Below are 16368 nucleotides of genomic sequence, written 5' to 3'. Positions count from 1 at the left end.
GTGGCATTGTCCACCATGAGTCAGTACCATCAAAAAAAAAAAAAGACTTAATTACCAAGCAAGCCATCTCAAGCGTCTTAATTACTGAGTAATGCACCGGAAATGCCAAAGTCTAAATACTGGTTGTGCAGCAATAGAAATAAACAGTGCTGCTCTAAGTTCCCTCAGTGCTGTATTCTGGACCTGATGACTGACACTGGACTGATAGCTGGCTACAATCAGACCCTGTAATAGAGGCTTTCTGAAAACGGGCCCACTAATCCGCCCATGGCTGACTGACCTGACACATGTAGCTTTTAATAGGTTAAGAGCAGCTATTAAGCATGGGACAGGCGGTAATGCACAGCTGTGTGCGCTGTGCTGAACAAAGGGAAATGTATTTTCGTGTGGTGGTGAACCTTATCTAACGTTCACTATAAGGAACAGATTGAGACACTATTACCTGGTGCAACATGGGTTTCATTTCATTTCGACATATTGAACTTGTTTGGGGAAGTCTGAGAATGTTTGCTCCAGGAACTTTTCATTCTGTACAGTTCTAACGTGACTGTATGCTGTGCCTTGCTTAGAAACATTTCTGCCAGTATTTGATATGACTGACCTTGTTTATTTATGCTGACATGTATTTCACTTCAGTCATAACAGTTTGCACTATTTAGCAAAGTAGGGCAAATTTTAAGTTTGGCCAGTTGGTGCTTTTAAAGGACCATTACTCTTATCAAGGTGACAGTGCAGTTAGCTTTAATTCTTTACTGTGAAGTGATTTATAATGCGTGTTTAAGTGTTGCCCCACTTACTAAACATTTCTAAATTTAGACCTGCACGTAGTAACGGACAGTATGAGGGTTGATCCAATATACTGGTTGTCGTATCAGTATGGGACATGTGAGAAGTAAGGATTTAAAAAAAAAAGAAAAACAGATCATGCTGTTATAGATATAAAATAATTAACAACGGGTGTTGAGTATTTTCCAATAACGGTATGCTCCGAAGTGTTCTACCCCACAGCAATTTGCCAATGGCTGCAATTTTTTTTAATCATTAAAGAATGACACTTTGTTTTGTTTTTTTATATTTGTTTGTAGCTGTTTTTAAAGGCGCAACACTCCATTTTTTTATTTCTTACAGTTAACCTGGACGTATGTAGAACGTTATAAAAATAACGGTTAAAGCCACTGACTCAGCACAAGTGTATTATGTGGGTGAGGAACCCATTTGGAAAACCGTGGGCCGTGAGTGTCTGTGTTTGCATGGCCCTCTTGTCAGTCATTTTATAGACGTGCCTCCAATGCCCCTTCAGTCCACCCCCATCTCAGTGTGTTTGGAAAGGAAAAATATGGCTGAAACTGGTAGGTGCCCAATGCAGCTAGATAATTCTTTTGCGAGCAAAAGACCATGCCGTGCTTTTGGGGAAAAATGGCGAGAAACTCGGTAGAACCAGAGTAAGCATTTCAAAGCTCGAGGAATTAAGTAGTGTAGAAGGAGACTTGAAATTAACGATGTTGCTCTTTGATAGCTTTGTAAACCCAATTTGTATGAAGCTTAGAATTATTTGAATTGGCGGCTTTTTACGTAACCAATCATGTACATAAGTTTTTATCACTTAGAGAGCCACGTAAAGCAGTGCTTAGGATGAACCATCTTGCATGTATAATGTTTACCATCGATACGTTTAATACATTAATACGAGTCTACAAAAGCCTTCAAGTGCAGGGATATTCTCTGTATACATTTAAAAGGGTTATACAATAAGCTCAGATGTTTCTAATTATAGGTTGTTCAGAGATAGGCATGTTGTTTGTCAGTGTCATACCTGTACAAGAGGTGGTGAGCATGAAAACATCACATGCCTACAACTGAGAGGCCTATGATTAAAGAGTTGTGAATGATGGAAATGGTTGGAAACTGTTTAGAATATTGTTTTTCTTCTCTTTTACTTTCTATTACTATATTATCTTCCATCTTGTCTTGCCTCCACACCACCTGTAATTGAGTATCATCTGTTTTTGGTTGTTTCTTTAAATTTGGTCAAAGGTGACATGATGTAATTTCATCTGCTTTTGTAGTTGGTGACTGTTGGATTACATTGCTGTCCAACCACGTCTTCAAAAGTTGGAAGGTCTCTACATGGGTGACATCATCTGATATGTGAGAGCTTTATGCTGCAGGCCTTTCCCTTAAAACTACTGTAAACACTGGCACTTCATGTGATCGATGCTGAATCCTGATTTGTTGCGTCTCCTGAACCTTGCCCTTGGTGCCACAGCATTGCCGTGTGGCCTCATGGGAAACTGCAAGCTAGCTGAACAAAGGCTTCCTGGTCCGTATGGTGCCTCTGCTCCTGAGGCACTGTGCACTATGTCTTTCTGCTGTCTGGGAGAGAAAAGGGGGTGATTTTGAGCTGGGCTCGCTCCAGATTTAATCAAACAGCACTGGCTTCTTCAGGAAAGAAGGAACACTGCCAGGATGAATTTGATGTAAACGCCTGAGATGTGGGTAAACAGAATCGTTTGTCAGACTCTCTCTATAGCCAGCTCTGCAGGCCTGGCATGATGACAAGGAGCACTTCAGGCTGAGAATAGGAGCTGAGCTGAGCTCAGATCTGTTCGTTTTGGAATACAAATAGTCAAGACTCCTAAATTTTCTCTGGTCAATTCAAAGGTATTAGTTTGAATCCGATTATTCTGATTTAATGGGATGCACTGATAAATAAAAAACGTAGAAAAAGCAGGATCTGTTGTGTATTGGAGACACGCATCTTGTGGCGCTAAATTAGTTTAAAACGCTCCTGAGTGGCACCACAGAAATGCATTTGTCCTATTATTGGAAGATCGTGAGTTTGACGTTAACCAGCCGTTGACATCTGTGAGCTCATACTCATGGACGAGGGCAGATGGCGCGTTCCTCCGCGTGTGTTATGCTGTCCTGTGACGCAGCATGAGCAGCAATTTGAAAACGTGGTAGTTGGCTTCACGTGTCGCAGAGGAAGCACGTGTTTGCTCTAACCCTCCCCAGTTTGTAGCAGTCATGTGACAGGGGAGAGCTGGCTAAGTGGTTGGGAATTGGGAAGTGGTGGCAAAATTGGAAATAAAATGGTGCTGGTGGGGGGGATTAATTATCATTAATAATAAAAATCTATAAATCTACAGTAATCAAAATTGCATCATTGAGATCCTTCATTAAGCAGAATCCAAGTGAAAAGGCCTCATAATTTTTTTGATACGTTAATTGTTACATTCTTTTCTTTAAGTTTCCTGTTCTTCAGGATTTTAAATTTACTAACCTTTGCCATGAATGTGGTGGGACACAACATTTTTAGTATTTCATTGCTTTCCAATAAGCACATTTATGTGGTGTTTTAAACAAGAATGAAAAGCTGGATATCTAGTAAGCCAGCTGTGTTTGTCCTAACCAAAATAGCAATATGTTGAGACACCTTTTATTCCCGCACATACGATCGCTTGTCTTGCATGTTATATAATCTGTTGCTGGAATCCCCTTCACTGGTTTTTATATACTGTCTGTTTATATGTGTAATAAAGGATCAGATTTCAAAGCATGAGAAACTCTTTACAAATGTAAGGAAGACATGATATGAAAGGTTATTTGATCATGTCTGAGTCTAGACAAAAGTAATAGGACTTTCATAGTCAATGTGATATTTAACAAACCAGTGGATCTAGTGGAGTTTATGTTTATTTTTTGGGTGCTTGGATTATTTGATTGTCAAAAACCACTATTGTGCTTGTCAGTCTGACACCAGCTAGTGAGAGAGCAGCAAATGTTACATATTTTTTTTATTAAAATGCCACCTTTACTGCTTACATAATTAAACAGAATATTGTTACTCTTAGAATATTGTTACTTCTTCATTGAAGCACACTCTCAATTCTCACGCTCCGTCATCTTCCCTGATAAGTTTTTTTTATCCCTCCTACAAGGTTAGGGTTAATGCAAGGTTAATGTTACTACTGTGATATAATGATATCTATATAATGATAGATAATGATATCTCCTAAGATAAACATTATTTTAACTAGATTGCCATGATCTTCATCACAATTGATCGGCCTGGACTGAGCATGATCGTTTCGAGCAGTCTGAGAGTAGAACATTTTTGCAATTAAAAACAGGATTTTTTTTCATGTAGACTGTCATGTTAATGTAATATTTATGTAAATTTTCTGACCACTTCATTGTCATGCAATTGTAGTCATGTGTGTACTTGGCAACATATTTCATCGATTAGGGGGTCTATGTTATGAAGCAAGCTCTGCCACACCCCAGGTCATGTCACTTCATGCCACACATAGCAAAGCTGTTTTTGAATCAATTCACTTATAAGTAGTTAAACTATTTTCTCAACTCTGAAGCGATGATCATTTCTGTATGATACACGATGCATATTAATGTATGATGTGTGTCAAATCACCATCCATTTTTCGGCTCACGGCAAAGATGCTGGGGGTCAATTCACTGACCCCATTAAAAACCAGCAGTCAACACCCAAGCTCTGGAGGCAAGTCCACAAATTGAAAATTACTCCTCTCACACGCGCACAGCAAGCAAAGTGAATTTGCTGTTTCAGTTGGCGAGATAGCCAGCAGATATTGGCCTTTGTTTTGAATTTGACTGGTTGGAATTTGACTTATAAAGCAGGGCTTGAAAACCAGGTAAGACCTCCTAGCTAGCTATTAACATCATTGATCCTATATTTACAACAAAGTATGAACCAGTAAAGAAATGTATGGAATACAATACCTTGTTTAGTTTGGGTGTAGTCTATATAAGCCACTTGATAATATTCTCATGCCATGAGAGATTTATTCATTAGTGATTCAAAATAATTATTAGTTTCCGACATAATATAAACTTATAATCTGCTAGGTATATAACATTTGCCTTGGTATATTGATGCTGTGTTGTGGAGTCATTAAGCTCAGTGTTTCCACACCTCATCGGCACAGAGCTGAAGCCGAGGTGAGTTTAGACAGCTTGACTGACACAAGTAGACAAGACTTGGCAGAAATCTTGATTCAGGGTTTACTGATGTAAATTTTTTTTTTTTTTTTTTTTTTTTTAAAGAAATTCAATTAAAGTCTCTTACTGGTTGCAATCAACATTGATTTTCTGAGTCTTGTGGCAAAAGCTAGTGCCTGTGCTCCTTTACTACATTTTGCACATAGACTAACTGGTACCGGGTAATGGATATCTACATTAAAATGGCAACTTTTATTAAATAAATCTTAAAGGGTATAAACCTCAGGCTTCTACATTATAAGATACAATTTAGAAGGCAACAGTTTGATATTTGACGTTACCACTGAATCTGCTACAATATGATGTGATAAGCTTTAGAAGCCTCCGACTGACGTGACCAACTTCGCTCAGAATCTGGGATAGGCCTACTGCTAATTTGCAGATGATAATGACAAAGGTGACAAATGAATGATTACTTTAAAAGCACCAGAGTTACCAGCGAATCACTGTGCTAGCCTACTGAATTATTTATACATCAGTTTAAAAATGAGAATAATTTTTACTCCGCAGTTGTTTGTCATTTTTTCTGTAATAATTGAATCATGATTGTTTCTTCGATTAACTTCAATCATCGCCTTTTAAAAACGGTGCATCAATCCAAATTTGTGGATTGTTACACCCCTTATAGATATCCAAATTAATGTGATTTTATATACTCGTATGCACTCATTCGATGCTCAGTTATTCATCCAAATAGTATTTCATTTCATTCCTGCGTGTTTTCTTGTAAGTAGGCCTACATCAGTAATTACTAGGCTACACCCGTACACTGAGAAACCAATACTCTGAAAAGCCTCTAAAACGCTCCCTCTTAAAAACCTTGCTGCAGTTTCTGAAGTGTTCTCTCAAGGCTAAATCAAGGCTTGGTTTGCACATCTGTGCGTTTCTCTGTTATCATCCCGCGTCGGTGTGAAAGCGGAGAGCTGATGTATCCTGAGGCTGTGAGGGTGTAAGCTCGGCTCTGCCGCAGCCTCTTTATGTGAAGTACAGGAGAACTGATAATGAGACATGATCTTGCCACCCCTGTGTACTCATTGTTCCAAAAAAAAAAAAAATAGGCAGGTGGAGAAAGGGTCCTGAATTGGAAGGCCAAAGATTTAATCACAAAGATTTAATGTCTTTCTCTTGTTTTAATGTTCTTTTTGAATGAGTGCTTAATAATAATAATATGAACATGTTCTAAGCTCTAGGTTAAGGTGTGCTGGCATCAGAGATACAAACTTATTGTGCTTCCTGCTTTAGTATGTGTATATTTTTTTGTAATGCTTGCCAGCAAGAAAGTCATTTGCATAGATCTATTAATGTGTTCCTTAAAATATTGTTTTAGTCTTAGTTGGTTTGTATAGAAATAGCAACGGTACAGCAGCTTTATTGGCTGTTCTGATCGATGGGGTGCAGAAGAATGATCAGTGTTTAATAGCAAATTAATTTCGATCACTATTTAATTATTTTATTAACTTATTTGATTTCTTTCTTTTTTTTTTGAGAGGACACAGGTGTCCAGGAGTATATTATTTCTGCACTACGTGTTCCAATTGCATGAAATTGGTTTGCACGGTCTTTCGCATTGATGTTTGTTGGTAAATGTGACTTCTTAGATGTACTCGTGTGTACGTGAATCGAAGGTTTTGACTCGGTGAGTGTTGTGATGTGACATGACGCGTCATGGCCCAAATCTGCGTAAAATCTATGGCAATTTTGAAAAATTGCAAGCTGCTGGAATATTGTGGAGTTTGCTTAATTTTGCGTTTCTGCGATTGTGAAATCCTGGAGGAACTGACTGAAGGTTGAATGTCAGAATATACAGCAAATTTACACTGTAAATTTGTACACTCACTACTTTATATTGTAGCAAAGTGTCATTTCTTCAGTGTTGTCACATGAAAAGATATAATCAAATATTTACAAAAATGTGAGGGGTGTACTCACTTTTGTGAGGTACTGTAAAGTTATTTTGATTCAAAATAAGTGATCAGGGTAAGGATTGAAAGGCGTATGTGGAAACTATCTTGACTCCCCTTTATGCCAATAAAATATTTAATAATATACAGTATAATACGGCTTATGGCTGTACACAGACAGAACAGCTTCCATTTATACGGTGATATTTCTTTTGTCATAATTGAATTATTAGTTGTAGTATCGGTTTGTATTGGCTTGTTTTCTTTATTATTATTTATTATTCTTTATTTAATGCAAATATGATGAATAAAACGACTGCTTTTTCACAAAATATTCTCAGTCGTATTCTTCGCCCCCTGACTTAGTGAACTAGCACGAGGATATGTTTTTGATGGAGACTCCAAAATGATAGAATCGACAGTATGTTCCATATATAAAAGTTCAGGAGCTAATCCATGCAAATGTTATTTGAAGTCGAACAAGTCGAGGTTTACATTAGTTATTCATCTTGCGTGTAAATTTGCTCACACTCGGGAGCACGTAGCAACGTGCAACGATTATCAAATTTACAAGATGTTCATGAATACCAAATTTCTTGTATAAATGTTCATACAAATGATTTATAGACCAATCTGTTCTTGTCCAGCTTGATAAATAAGGCCCATTGAGCGCATGCATAGCGTTTTATTCCTTTATATGGAATGCTTCCTTTTATATTTAAGTACAGGTTTTAAATACATTTTTGTATTTGGGTGAAAGGGACCAGCGGAGTTTCTTAATAAAATATAGCAGGAGGGTAAAAACTAGGGCTGCAACTAATGATTATTTTCATAATCGATTAGTCGGCCAATTATTTTTTTCTATCTATCGTATCGGGGGCAAGCTTTCAGTGCCATTTTTTTACATTTATTTAAATTACAATCTACAAACTGAGTGTTACAAATGTAAACTTAAGACTAAAACTTTACAAAAATGTTTGTCCAACTATATAAGACTGAAAAGAACCCAATACACACCAGAATATATATTATTAATTTACGACTGTAGTTTAATTCAGTCCTTTTTGTGCATCCATAAAAAGTAATGCATAAATAAACATAAAAAATTCATTACTTTTTATGGATGCACAAAAGCACTGAATTCTGCAGTCCTAGCAATCCCTGGTTGCTTGGTAGAACCTGTCATTCCCCAGGAATTGGTTCAAATACCAGGTTCAATTACATTTTATTGTTGGTGTGACATTTAATTTGACTCTCTGAATTGTCTTTTGTTTATTTTATCCATCAATGTGACACTTGAACTTGTCTACCACTCATTGGTTTTTGCAAATTACAGGTTGTAGTATTTGGTCTCCGAAGCGTGTTTTCGGAACAGAAGTAAGGTAATGAATAAATGTACTGCATGAAGACCAACTAATAGATAATGAGATTCGTTGACAATGATTTTCATAATCAATTATTATCGATTTTATCGATTAGTTGTTGTAGCTCTAGTAAAAACAGACAAAAGCTGAGTGGGGATGTGTGCCTTTTGAAATAGGGCTGTATACTGTACATCTCTGCTTAACAGGTGCCATTTAAAACACAATATCAGTCACTGGCGTCTCTGCTATTCTGTTACATGCGGAGTTTAAAAGACAATGTTCACAAAATTGACACAGTGATGCACATTTTTTAATTTGAATTTAAAATTGCATATCTCCTATTTAAATACCAATTTAATCAGATGAGAAATAGTTTACTTTGGACATTTGAATAAGCACCATGCTAAATATTTTGCTCTCTTGCTGTTTGCTTACTTGCTATATTTAAATATACTAATTAATCTGTATGCTGTTACCAAGTGTATTTGGCAGATATCTGTATTATCTGTGCAGTTGAGTATAATTACTGTTATTGCTCTAAGAAAGTTGCACATTTTGCTTAACCATGGATGATTTATTTCCAGTTAGTTGCACGATTATGACGAGCAGTTTCTTTTGAAAGTGTTTAGTTCTTGGTTAAACAACAGTGGCGTGTTCATCATGTTGTCCTCTTTCCTCTCCTGTACAGGGTCTACCTACAGTGTCCTGTCCACAATGCCGTCGGATTCAGAGAGCAGTTCGTCCCTCAGCAGTGTTGGTATGTTGGAGGCCTATCAGCTGGCCTTTTCACCATTTGCAAATTCGCGCAGCCTTGCACCATGTCTGAGTGTGTCTGCATGTGTGTAAATGTTTGTGTCTCAGGCAGGTTTACCAGCCCTAAATCCCCATTTTATTCTTGCCAAAGCGAGGAAGTGATAATGAGTGTTGTGGTGATCAGGCTGTAGTGTGTTGGGAAGCAGAGCACAGTTTATCTGGTTCAGTGACAGGGGAAGAAAATCTGCAAACTCATTGCTGCTCTGTGGTTGTCTTCTGTCTAAATGAGTCAGCAGAACCCTTTTTTTTACAAGGTCTGAAAGTTTTGCCAGAGAAATCTACAGTGGTCTCTGCTTGCATGGGTTGTCTGAGAAGCCGAGTGATGAGGCAAAAGAAGAAAAACAAAACCCTCCTGTGTGATTCTTTCAGGCTTTGACGACAGCTGTTCTTTGCTTCTCTCAGAAAGCCAAAGCCTTTTCAGCGCTCCTGAAAAGAAGACACACCTAAGTTTAAGCAGGAAGCAAATGTGGTAAATCCTGTCAGATAAATCTCCTGTAGGACATTCAGCAAAATCAAAAACAAATTCAGCTCAGAGCAGATAGCAGTTTAAAGGCTATCAGGAAAGAGGCTGAAATTGTCCTTATCAAATGATGTGCTTTGTCCTCTGCCTTTATCGTACGCATAGATTAAAATCACGAATCTGAAATACTTCTCGAAATATTTGCAGCCGATTGTCATGGCACAGACTAGACGATTGAAGAAGAATGTGATCTTTTTAAGGTCATGATTTACATAGTGTACAGAATGTCTGCTCTTGTACCTATTTTCCTGAAAGTTGAAAACCTAATCAGCCCTTTAGAAGTGAATTCAAATTAAGTTGGTTTGTTACTAATTAAGACTTTCATGCACTATTGATTGTTCATAATTTTATTTTCCAGTACGAGTCATGGCTATGCAGTGTTCAATCACTTAGTTTAACAAGCATTTATTATTTCCTACTATTTTTAGAACTGTTATTAAAACTGCCCGTTGTTTGGGCTACTTGTTTAAGAATATTTCACCTCACTTATTATGAAACCCTTCCTAAACTGAAACAGTCACAGAGTGTGCTATATTGGGGTTCCCAGGGACCTGTTTTTGAAGCACTTTGTTGTGAGAGATTTGGGTATGTACCCTACCGTTATTGTTTGGTGAAAGTCCCTTTGCGCCGGTGACGTGCTCAATGTTTCAGGTTCCAAAGCCTCCTCGCCTCCGCCTGCACTCAATGACAACCGTCCGGCCAGTGAGAACGGAGAAGCCATCCTGTTCCAGCTGAGACAGGTGACCAGGGAACGAGATGAACTTCGCAAGCGGCTCGCCCTTGCCTCGCCCGGCACTACCTTCGACGACTGCAGGTGCCCCTCACTCTCCCGCTCAGGATCTAAACTGTCTAACCCTACGATCACACTAGCATGTGAATGTGACTTCCAACACATGTAGTTTGTCTCCTGTGGGCATGTAGTGAGTGCTCTTGATGTTCCTCGTGGCTGGGTGTGCACTGTCCAGCGCTCTGACGAGAAACTGTAGCCGCCACATGTTTGTTTGAAATGAATTTACATTTGATTTACATGTTATGTGCTAGGCTTTGTACAAGCTTTGTTGGCAGATTAACACAGCAAGTTTAACTGTACTAGCTATGTAAACTCGCCAGAAGTAATGACCTCTGCTTCTTCCTTACAAGCTTTATATTTTTTCGTAATGCGTCTGTACACATTTTATGACAAGATAACATGAAACCATGGTTACTTTTTATCCATTTCTTCATGTCCGAGAGTAAATTGGAGGTAAAGTTGTGAGTGGGAAAGTAAAGCAATGTTGAAACATGCACACCATGGGATTAGTCTGAGGAATCGGTTGAGCCAATCATTTGGAAATGTTTCTTTACTGTGTCGTACCTAATTTGCATAGAATTGAGAAAATCTCTATTTAAATGCTGTGCTTTGTCGCTTGCCGCTGTCAGAAAATTACAGCTTATTGGCAAGGATGTGACAGTATTTAATTAATGCATAAATAACATACATTTTTATTTACATTCACACTGATATAATACCACCGACTTTGTTTCTCCTAGTCTACTGGAACATTTTCTCTCCGTGATGCCATGCCTTAAAATGCTGCAAACGTCTGTCCTTTATCTGTATTAACAGTGAAGCACCCTTACAGACAGAGTGAGACAGCACTGATGTATTTCTCTTGTCTCCAAAAGGCCAAATTCCAAAGCCAGTCACGACTATGAGCGGCTCAAGACCCAGTGCATGAAGGCCATGGCAGATCTACAGTCTCTGCAGAACCAGCATACCAAGACCCTTAAGAGGTGCGAGGAGGCAGTGAAGGAAGCCGACTTCTACCAGTGAGTATTTTCTGTTGCTAGCTGTAGGACACAGCTTTTTATGTAGGGGTGTGGGGTTTTCCTGCAAAGTGGGAGGCAGGTAGGGACGATGCTACTGCTAACATCCATCCACGTGTTTTTAACAGCGCATTTAATTAGTAAGTGGTGTTATGGCTCTGTTGCATGCCTGAAACACCAGATGTATCCTATTAATGCACTGAATTACTTTTGGGTGTTCTCTCAAATGGTGTCAGTTTTAAGTAGCTTTAGTTAAAGGGTTAGTTTGTGACTAATCTTTTGGTATTAATCTGCACTTCTGCAGGCATCCAGACATGCACAGATGTGCCAGCTACTGTAATTCAGGGTATTATGTAGTCACGTAGGGGCATGTGGCCGCTTGCCGACATCTCTAGTTGATTGGAATGTGTATATACTGATGGAAATGAGAAAAAATGTAGGATTATCACATTTTATATATTGCTTCTTATGAAGGCAATGCCAATGTTTAGTAATGATGCACTTTAAATTTTTGGTTGAACAAGTACAACATTAAAAAAAAATTCTATTTAATGCATTATGATTACAAATCATTTAGATTGAATTAAAATTGTGAAAAAGTTACCAATTCCTTTGCATTGTTTCCCAGTGACTGTTGCCAGATTGGGCTATGGTTAATCACCTTTAGCCACTAAAATTGCTGGTAGTTATATTCCTGTTTAAAAAAAAATTAATAAAAATTTAATAAACCAAAAGGAGAATTTATAAACACATATACTTGGGCACCCTGGTGCACCTGGGACCCTTGTCTCATTTAAAATGCAGATTTGAATTTCAAGTGTGAACACACTAGGTCAACCTAATTAAATGCCTGTTGTGCTCCTGCGCAGTTTGCAATAGGATTCATAACAGATGGACTGAATTGTGTTTCAGCATGCTGCACAGTCGTCTCCTGAGTGATCAGTCTCAGCTAAAAGAGGAGATGGAGGTGATGAGAAGAGATAATGCTCAGCTAGTAAGAGAGCACAACCATCTGAAACAGAGCTGTGAGGAGCTCAAGAGACTTCACTCAGAGGACCAGAAAGAGGTGGCTGATATGAGGCTCCAGCAACAACAGGTATGACTCTAACAGATATCCAGCGCATATCCAGCTCTGCATGGTCTACTGCAGGGAACCAGCTGGCACAGTGGATGGCAGAGTTTATGCTGGGAAGAGTTGTAGTATGCCGGTTGCTAAACTGACAGTGCTGATTACTGTTGTTGTGTAAGATAAAAAGACTGACTGTTGATTTGTAAGGGCAGCACCGTAATATTTTTTTTTATTGTTTAGTTTATAGATAGTGATTTTAGATAAGATAAAACAAGATTATTTGAAAGGATTTTCTGAGAAGTACGTGTAGGGGACAATCAGGAAGATGTCCATCCAGAATTATTTCACATCATTTTTTAATACAAATGTAGTAGTATTAGCAGTTGTAAAGAATGTGTTGTGTTCTATTTACCGATTTCTAATGTAAACATTTGAGATGGCTCGATACCACTTTCTTTTCTGATACAGATAGTGACACTGAAACTTTGAGTATCAGCTGATACTAATACCCATAGGATGGGTATTAGTATATTGGAAGGATATATTTTAATCCACTAAGCTTTAAAATGTTTATTTTTTTTAAACCTGAAGCTCTTCAGAGTTAAACTCGTTGACACGAAAAATCACTTACTTTCTAAATATAATGAAGTATAAATATAATAAAACAAATCTTAACAAAAGAAAAAACTGTGAAATCTTAATATATGTGAACATTTTATAGATCCGATATGCCTTCTCTGATATCGATTCTGCCCAGTACCAATACTGGGTATTGGATCAGTGCCAACAATTAAGCTAATCATGTTGAAAATGTATGTTTTCACAGTGTGAAAAAACCTTTTGGTTTTGTTCTTAATTTGTTAATTTTCACAAACAAATATTCTCAGTGTGCCCAGTCCGGGGTGTTTCCTGCCTTGTGCCCCGAGTCCCTTGGGATAGGCTCCAGGCTCCTCTGCGAGCTTGTGTAGGATAAGCAGTATAGAAGATGGATGATGGGATATTCTCAGTGTGGAATTTTCTGTCTGTAGTGTATTAGGTTTGTGAAAATATTAATATGTGAAATAAGATTTTCAGAAAGCCCTCAAGATAACCAGGGAATGTGATTTAAATCGTCATTGCATTGTCTCTTGTTATTAGGGACGCTCCGATCGATCGGCTGCCAATCGGTATAAGCCGATAATCACATTCTATGACTCAATTGGTAGTCTCTAAATTTGACCGATCTCACGAACCAATCATGATTTGATGACATAAAACATGTGAGGACATAAAACACATGATGACGTTAAACTTTAGTGATGCAGTCATGTCATCAGTGTGGAATTATTACGAGGTCTCAAGAAACAATGAAACTTTTGCCATTTGCCGTGTATTTTTAAAGGCTTATGAAAATGTTCGTTGTAAAATTAATATCTGTTGTGCTTATTTATTTGCTTCTCAATTAAAACAACAATCTACAACATTACTGTAAATAATATAACCAAGGCAGCATCTGTGGTATTACTTTATCTGAAAAAAAAAAAGTTAACACTGACAGTCAACAGAAAGCTTACATATCACTTATATAAAGCTTGAATGATCGGGATCGGTATGGACCGATCACGATAACAAGAAATCGGTAATCGGTATCAGCTGCAAAAATCCTGATCGGAGCATCCTTACTTAGTAGTACACGTTGAGCCAATTGGCCTGTGAGCATTCTTAAAACAAACAAGGGTGTCTTCCTGTCCCTGAATCCACACAGCATAAGCACCATATCTCTCATTTGACCTTAAATGGTGTCAGTCATAAGCTGTTGATCTTGGAGATTATTTGATGAGATGTAACTGTGTAAACATGGACACGTCTCCCTGCGCCACTCATATTGGCTTCCTGTCATGACTCCGTTTTCATTTTTTCCCCTCCTGCTGACTGATTTATTGGGCTTCCTTCCAGATTAAAACTGTGGAAATGTTCACGGGCTGTTGGCTTCTTCCCCAGTGTCTTCTGCAGAGGTTTTTATCCATCAGTGAGGCAATAATATGATCATGACAGTACCCGCAGTAGAGTGCAGGGCTGCTGTGTGAGCATGGCCTGTGTGGTTTGTGTAATGGAAGCTGCACTGACTGGCCATTTAATGTGTCAAATGTGCAGTGGGTCCTGCTTTTGCCCAGGAGTGTTGTTAAACACGTCACTCGCAGTGAAAAGAGCAGCCTGGAAGTTCAAAGACAGATGGGAGTGGAGTCTAACACACACACTTACAGTTGCTCAGTATTGTAAGAACCAGAGTCTTGGCCCATATGCCTGTTCTACAACAAATCCGAGTGAAGTTGACCTGAGGCACAATGTGATGTGGCATCTTAATGTTTACATACATGTATAAAAATGATAAATTATGCTAGTGTAAAAATTCTATAAAGTTTAATCAGTGCATTGATTTTGGAATAATATCCTTATTGTAGATTGTTTGGGAATAATTCATTGTGTTTTGATGACTATCAAATATAAAACAGAAACTGTTTAGTTTGTGTTCTGCTACTGTAGAGAGATACTGTCCTGTTTTTTAATACATGGTTGCCACCTGGTGTTTGCATTATGTATCTTATTTTGGCCTTTGATCAAACAGATTTTTGCTCTCGTATATAATAAATAAAGGATCGACTGTCTTGTGTTTCCTGTCCAGGTTATTAGGGAGAACGGGTCCTCTGAGGTTTTGAAACTCTATGACACGGCAATGGATAAGCTGGAGGGGTTGAAGAAAGAGTATGACAACTTGAGCAAGCGATACAGCGAAAAGGTAGCCAATCACAACACAGATCTGAGTCGACTGGAACAGGCGGAGGAAGAGTACAGACGGCTGCAGAAACAGACTGACACTTTGATGAAGCAGAGGGATACAGCCATGCACTACCAACAACAGTACTCGACCTCTATCCGGAGGTGAGAAGCAAACTGGACTCAAGACTATACATTTTCATCTGGTTACATAAAAATGCATTTTTTTTTTATTTATATAGTCTGAATCTAGTCTAAAATAAGTGACTGTGAAAGGGGGGAAATTGTATTAAAACAATGACTCCGGATTACCAAATTCATATCAAGCTTTTACTGTAACTTCCCAGTAAACATCAAGTGTACCTTGTTTGATAATCTTACAGGTGCTAGATCTCTTTCTTGACTAGATTGAATAATGCTTTCATACCTCTGAAAGAGCAGACTGCAGTTGTTGAATATGCTTCATTATTGTAAAATTTATTTGCTTCATTCTGACGCTTAAGTGGTAAATTACCTTGCTGAGGCTGGCAGGAGAAAAAGTTCTCTTCTTGACTGTTCACTTGTGGAATCGGTACAGGAGAAGGGAAAACCAGAGTGTTTCCCAACCTCTGCTTATTTGCTTTAGCTAGTGCTGTTTTTCAACCAAATGCTCAGACACACCCCTTTTCATTCACAGCCAACTGTTTAAACAGATTTACAGACACAGGACCATGGTAGCCGGGCCAGTAGGATGGCCAAGTACTAAACTGTACAATGCAGCACTAAATAAATATTATGTCAGTCTATTACAGTGAGGGAAAAAAGCATTTGATCCCCTGCTGATTTTGTACGTTTGCCCACTGACAAAGAAATGATCATTCTATAATTTTAATGGTAGATTTATTTGAACAGTGAGAGACAGAATAACAACAAGAAAATCCAGAAAAACACATGTCAAAAATGTTATAAATTGATTTGCATTTTAATGAGGGAAATAAGTATTTGACCCCCTCTCAGTCAGAAAGATTTCTGGCTCCCAGGTGTCTTTTATACAGGTAACGAGCTGAGATTAGGAGCACACTCTTAAAGGGAGTGCTCCTAATCTCAGCTTGTTACCTGTAT

General features: G+C 38.3%; 1 protein-coding gene across 6 annotated transcripts in view; it reads left to right on the top strand.

The window, feature by feature from the left end:
- Window positions 1-16368, top strand: part of dlg5a (discs, large homolog 5a (Drosophila)) — a 49817-nt gene that overhangs the window by 8404 nt on the left and 25045 nt on the right. For 4 of the 6 annotated variants that reach the window (XM_053621094.1, XM_053621092.1, XM_053621091.1 and 1 more), the window contains exons 2-6: window positions 8994-9062; window positions 10290-10452; window positions 11304-11447; window positions 12357-12540; window positions 15176-15432. In XM_053621094.1, coding sequence (XP_053477069.1) covers window positions 9020-9062; window positions 10290-10452; window positions 11304-11447; window positions 12357-12540; window positions 15176-15432 — 791 coding nt within the window. In that variant the 5' untranslated portion in view covers window positions 8994-9019. The remainder of the gene's footprint in view (window positions 1-8993; window positions 9063-10289; window positions 10453-11303; window positions 11448-12356; window positions 12541-15175; window positions 15433-16368) is intronic. The other 2 variants (XM_053621095.1, XM_053621093.1) reach the window with 1 other exon arrangement.

This window comes from Ictalurus furcatus, chromosome 3 (genome assembly GCF_023375685.1).
Source record: "Ictalurus furcatus strain D&B chromosome 3, Billie_1.0, whole genome shotgun sequence".
In the NCBI taxonomy this organism is placed as follows: domain Eukaryota; kingdom Metazoa; phylum Chordata; class Actinopteri; order Siluriformes; family Ictaluridae; genus Ictalurus; species Ictalurus furcatus.
This window is presented reverse-complemented; position numbering and strand designations above follow the sequence as displayed.